General features: G+C 59.2%; 1 protein-coding gene across 1 annotated transcript; it reads right to left on the bottom strand.

The window, feature by feature from the left end:
• Window positions 1–1239: 1239 nt before the first annotated feature.
• Window positions 1240–5934, bottom strand: LOC124545540 (nematocyst expressed protein 3-like). Its single transcript, XM_047124488.1, has 2 exons — window positions 5019–5934; window positions 1240–1346 (listed from the first exon to the last, which is right to left on the bottom strand). Exons 1-2 carry the CDS (start codon window positions 5932–5934, stop codon window positions 1240–1242), a joined length of 1023 nt encoding a protein of 340 aa, XP_046980444.1.
• Window positions 5935–6157: the final 223 nt, after the last annotated feature.

Below are 6157 nucleotides of genomic sequence, written 5' to 3'. Positions count from 1 at the left end.
GCCTGTTTTCTGGTGTATCGGTGGCGATAACCAGAAGTGACGGCGACTCTTTGTGGCTGACGTGCGACTTCACGCGCGTCACGTTGCGCACGCTGAAGTCGAGATCTGTCAGCTCCTCTCGTAGCAGCTCCGGTTGAGCTGCCATCGGTAGTCCCTTAAAGACTATCTTCAATAGTCGCTCGGGGACGGCGGCGTGTGTGAACCAGTGGAGGCCCTGGTTTGACGCCTCGCTCGTCACCTTGATGTAGTCGTCTGTGTTGGCGACCTGTAGCCGCACCAGGTTCCCCGCTGCAGCTCGCAAGGTGAAGTCGGCAGTCGTCCACTGCCTTACGAGCTGCAGGAAACCTTTATAGTCTTCGGCCACCTCGAAGACTATGGGCGGCGGCCTCCGGTGTGACCGTCCGGTGGTGGGGACGGCTTCTTCGTCTTCTTCATCATTTGAACAGCCTGCTTGGGCGGCGGCCGTGGGCGCCGACCGCTCTGGAGTAGGCTGTTCAGTCGTAGTTTCGACCGCAAGGGCCCCAAAGCGGTTTGCGGTCGATGTGGGCGGCGGTGTAGGCGTCTTCCTGGGTCTGGCCGCACGTTTCGACGTAACGGTCGTCCAGGTCGCTCCCGCACCGCTGTCGTCAGGTAGGGCGCGTCTTCTGCCCCCGTTTGTGGAGACAGCCAGCTGCCTCCTCTTCTTTGGCGTCTTTTTGGCGCCGGATGCTGCGGTAGTACACGACCGCTTGCGCCGCTCACCCGCAGGGCGCTGCTGCGTGATGGCCGTCGTTCTCCGCGCCCTCTCGTCGGCCGGTAGTGCGCCGTGCACTACGATGTCATCTTCACTGGATCCGTCGTCCAAGTCGTAGTCCGTGGACGGTGGCCGGGTCGTCCTAGGCGGCGGGTCAGACGGGGCCGCCGGGGGAGCAAGCTCCTCCGGACGGCGGTCTGCCACACCAACATCTCCAGTCGTCGTATGTGGGGGGCCGGATGGGGCCGTCGACCGAGCGGGCTCGGCCGAACGGCGATCCGCCACACCCATAGCTCTACTCAGCGATCCTCTAAACTCCGGGCGTGCCCACGACATCTCTGCGCGCTGCCGGAGCGACGACTACACTCCGACTCCGACTCCGTTACTCATGTGCCTACCTGAGGCACGTGTGTGTGCAGGGTAAGCACTTGTGTGCTGTTCCTGCAGGACCTGAAAGAGATGTTTTTGAAAAGACTTCCTAACTGTTGTTGGGGTCCTCTCGGTGTTTATCTCGTGGGTCCTGGTGTTGTTGGGGGAAGGGTTATTCCCGCAACAGGTCCGGCCAACGGGTAGTTGGTCGATGGTGTTGCTGCTGGCCCAAGCCCCGAATGAGCTGATTGCGGGATTGACCCGCTTTTTGGTAAAACTGGCGTGCTAGGACTCGGAATCGGTCCCGCAACGTCAGGATGCCCGTGTCTTCATGGAGAAAGGTGGTTGGGTAGAACCTGGGAAAGCCCAGCGCAAGCTTCAGCGCCTTGCTTTGCACGCATTGTAGCGATCGTATCGAGGAGTCGGCGGCATTGCCCCACACCACGGCCGCGTACTCTAGCACTGGACGTACCAGTGTCAGATACAGCGTGATGCCGTGACGGGAGGGCAATGTGGACTCCGGGTTTAACAAGGGATAGAGTGCACGAAGCCGCCCTATCGCCTTGTTTCGGATCCACTGGATGTGTGGGGCCCAGGTGAGCCGCTGGTCTAGTCTCACTCCGAGGTAGGTAGCTGTTTTTGACCACGGGATGGGGCCTCCCGCGATGTGTAGGGCTTCTAGGTTTGGCGGCACTCTGCGCTTCGTGAACGCCACCGCCTGGCTCTTGCCAGCGTTAAATTTAAGGCGCCACATGGTGGCCCAAGCACCAAGCGCTTCACATGCTTGCTGGAGGCGACGCCCCATGGTATGCGCGTTCATGCTCCGGGTGAACAGAGCAGTGTCGTCCGCATAAAGGGCCAACTCTACTCCGTTCACTCGCGGAGCGTCGGCGGTGAAGAGCGAGTAGAGTATGGGGCCTAGTACCGATCCCTGCGGTACGCCGGCACGTATGGGTCTGTTTGTGGACCTTCCCTGTTCTGCCCGGACGTGGAATGTCCTGCCAGATAAGTAGGACCTGAGAAGCACTCCGTGCGACGTCGGTACCCCGAGTACAAACAACTTGTAGACGAGGCCGTCATGCCACACGGAGTCGAAGGCGCGTGAGACGTCCAGGAATACCGCCCCAAGGTATTCCCTCGTCTCCAGCGCCCTCATAGCTGGTTCCACGAGGCGGAGCAGCTGGTGGGTCGTGGAGTGACCTCCACGAAAACCAAACTGTTCGTCTGGCAGTATGTCTTCCTGGTCCACGTGTTGCAGAAGTCGCCGCACGTAAAGTCTCTCGAAAACCTTCGAGAGACATGGGAGGAGGCTGATGGGTCTGTAGCTGGATGGCGACCAGGGGTCCTTGTCCTGCTTCGGGATGGCCACCACCTCGGCATGTTTCCACACCGAGGGGTAGACACCCGAGGCCAGGATTTCGTTAAAGACTGTGGCCAGGTATTGCTCGTACTCCTGAGGAAGATTCCTAAGGAGTGAGTTCGGGATGCCGTCGATGCCACCTGCCCTCCGGGCGTTGAGCGATCGGAGTTGCAATGCGACTTCTTCGGCGGTGATGGGGTCTATGCTGTCACCCTCCTCTCGTGCGTCGAGGAAGACTGGGAGACGTTCTTCCACTAGACGGACGTGGGCCACGTCGATGTCTTCTACCACGGGTCGGAAGTTTGCCTCAAAGGTGTCCGCTAGGACACTTGCCTTGGCGTCCGGCTCGCAGTAGTGGTCCTGACCGAGTTTCAGGGGAGGAATGCGCTGCCTGCGGCGCAGAAAACCTCTCACGACTCGCCATGCACTGCCGTCATCTGGGTCTAGGGACTCGACAAGGTCGGCCCATGCTTGGTTGCGGTGTTCGCGGACGGCCGCAGTGATGGCACGACGCATGCGGTTTACGCGGCGTCTCGTTTCTGGCTGTCGCGTTATTTGCCACTCACGGAAAAGATGGTTCTTCGCCACTATAAGCTCCCGTATTGCTTGCGGGAGGCGTCGCGACCTGTCTTGCGGCTGACGTGTGCGACCAGGTGTGGCAGTCTCTGCAGCTCGCAGGAGCGCCTGATTTAGGGAGGTGATGGCGGCTTCCGCCCCCACCTCCTCCGGATCAGGGGCATCTGTGAGGTACTCCCGTACCTCGGTTTGGAAGTGCTCGACGTTGATATTTTTGAAGGATGGACGACCGGCCCGCACTGCCGCGCCGACGACGTCTATGTCAAAGATCACCGGCAAGTGATCTGATGACAGAGCCGTCCTCGTCTCGGCAGTCGTAAACCGATCGACCCCCCTCAGTATAGCAACGTCGAGAACGTCTGGTTGTCCGCGCACTGGGATGTGGGTTGGGTCGTAGGGCCCTAGAATGATGGCGCCGTGTCCGAGGGCGGCGCGTTCAAGTCGGCGCCCGCTGACATTTGTGAGGCGGGAGTTCCAGTGGGCGGACTTTGCGTTAAAGTCCCCCCCGATGAACAGCCTCCCCTCCATGTCCAGTAGGGTGTCGAAATCGGCCTCTTGCAGAACACCCCGCGGCGGCCGGTATGCCGCCACGAAGGTGATCTTGCCGACAGACGTGTTGACGGTCACGCCGGTGGCTTCAATGTGCTCGAGTCGTGGCAGCTGCACCGGGTAGTGCCGCAAGGACGACCTAACATACGCCGCCGTTCCGCCGCCGTGGGTCGGCCGGTCAGTGCGGTAGCAGCTGTAGTTTGCGACCCTGACATGCACACCGGGTTTTAGGAATGTTTCGCAGACGAGGCAGATGTCTACTGCCTCGCTGTATAGAAATTCCCTAAATTCACCCTGCTGCGGTATAAGACTGTTTGCGTTAAAAACGCAAATAGTCAGGCCATGGGTATGGTCGTTATCCATGACTGGGGGGCTGGGCGATGGCCTGGAGGGCCGTCGCAGCTGCGGAGACTAGACTGGGTAGTTGTGTCATGATTCTGTTTAATGTTTGCAGTAGCGTCTGCAGATCATCTGTGATAGCGCTCGAGGCCGCGGGGGCGGGTGGCGCTGGGGCTGTACTAGGCTGGCACTGTTTTGCGATGGGTGTCTGCGCAGCAGGGGCAGCCTGTCCATTTTCGGCGCGGGTCGGGGGGGGCGGTGGGAGTAGCCCAGCAGCACTAGGTTCCGTCTGTGTGTTGGTAGGTGGTTGCAGGTTGCGGGCGGGTAGGCGGCGTTCACCGCGAGGCGGGGCCTGCTGTTCAGCAGCCCGTCTCCCGGCAACGGACGCAAAACTGACTCCTGGCTGCACTTTTTTGGCGGCCTTGCCACGCTTGCGGGATTTGAATGCGGTACAGCCCCTGTAGCTGGCAACATGCGGCTCACTGCAGTTGCAGCATTTGGGCTGTTCGTCGCGCTTTTTTACGCAATCACGGCTTTGGTGTGCACCTGCACACTTTACGCAACGCGCGGGCATGGTGCAGTTGTGTGCAACATGGTCTAAGCCTTGGCAAGAGTAACACTGAAGCCTCTTGCCTTTGGCCTTGAGTAGTTCGACTGAGACGTCGATGTCCGCTATTTTGTCGAGTTGGAAGATTTTCCTGTTGTCCTCGTTGTCCACTAGGACGACAAGGAACAACGGCATCTTTTTGTGCGTACGCGGCGATGTCATTAATTCTACCGTGCGCGCGGAAAAACCCGACTCCGCGAGTTCTTGTTTAAGGTGGGCAGGGTCCATCTTGATTGGCAGGTGGCGTATAACCACCTTTAGTAGCTTCAGGGACTCGGTGTTGTGGGTATAGCAATGGAGTCCCTGATCCCTAACGAGATCCATGAGCTTTTTGTGCTCGTCTATGGATGTTGGGAGGATCTTGTAGACGTTATTCGCTTGGACTTTGAATGACTTTACTTCCACCACTTCTTTAATCATGCGGCGGAGGTCCATGAACTCGTCGTCCCACGTCACGACTACTGGAGGGGGGCGTGTGTGTTTACGTGCTGGGGCGGCGGGTTCCGCTTCCATGACAACTTCGGTTGCCTCTGCGAACCGATTTGATGTGGCTGGCGGTGGGGCGAGCACCTTCTCCAGCCTTTTGGGCTTGGCAGTGTGCCGCCGGTTTGGTACGGTAAAACCGTCTTCCTCATCTGCAGGGGGCGCTGTGGGGGCGTCTGCAGCAGCAGCCTTCTTTTTTGTTTGGCGCCCTTCAGGCGCGGTTACTGCGGTTTGTTCCTCAGAGTCAGAGGTGGCTGGTCGTTTCCGTGATGCCTGTTGCACATCCATCGGCATTTCTGCCGATAGAAGTGTCCCCAGGTTGGCTTCAGGAATTTCTAGTAGAACTGGCGTTGTTGGGTGCCGTGTTGGGTTGGGGTGGTCGCTGTCAGTCAGTCTCTGCGCGGCGAGGACTGGCGCGCTAGCGGCTTCTTCACTGGAATTGTCCGTTGGGGCGATCAGCAGCGCACTGGCTTCTTGAGTAGCCAAGACTGGTGACGCAACACCATTCGGGGCCGCCTCCGCCAGAGCAGCAACATCTTGAGTTGCTACACCCAGCAGGGCTCCCGGCGGAACAATCACCTCTTCTATGGCCGAGCGCGGCAGTTCACTCAGCGGAAAGGAAGACTCTGTTTGCGGCTGTTGTGCCCGGGCGGCGGCTAAGTCGTGGCGCACGAAATGTGCGTACGCCCTTTCCGCGGCCTCTTTTTCTGCGGGTGTTTCTGGCTTTGCTATGCGATTCATAATCACATACAGCTCAACGGCAGAGATGGGGCGGTAGCCTGAGGGGGCGCAAGAAGCGCCGACCGTGGACGCGGTATCGCTGTGGGCGGGTGGTGTGGCGGATGTTGCCACCGACAGAGTGCGGTCTGTCGTGACAACATCCTCTATGGCGGTTAGGCAGCTATTATTTGGGTCCATGGGGCACCTGTAATTGAGAAAGAAAAGATGTAGATATCTAACTCTAGTGATCGCGGACTGGTCCCACGTGAAGGGGGTCCTGGATCACAGCGTGCCCTAACGTTCCCTAGGCGTGACGCAAATCGATTCCTGAATCGATTTGTGCCACAGCCAGTAGCAGATAACACGACAATTTTGCCGCTAACCAACCCGCGCGCGAGTAGTCAGCAGGAGAGACAAGCTT

This window comes from Schistocerca americana, chromosome 8 (genome assembly GCF_021461395.2).
Source record: "Schistocerca americana isolate TAMUIC-IGC-003095 chromosome 8, iqSchAmer2.1, whole genome shotgun sequence".
Taxonomy (NCBI): Eukaryota; Metazoa; Arthropoda; class Insecta; order Orthoptera; family Acrididae; genus Schistocerca; species Schistocerca americana.
This window is presented reverse-complemented; position numbering and strand designations above follow the sequence as displayed.

Excerpts from the sequence above, each read along its gene's own strand:
- LOC124545540 (XM_047124488.1), bottom strand. The coding sequence starts at position 5,934 with ATGGACCCAAATAATAGCTGCCTAACCGCCATAGAGGATGTTGTCACG. Across the intron at positions 1,347-5,018 it reads GGAACCCGCCGCCCCAGCAC|CTCATTCGGGGCTTGGGCCA; the intron begins GTAAACACACAC and ends TCCCGCAATCAG.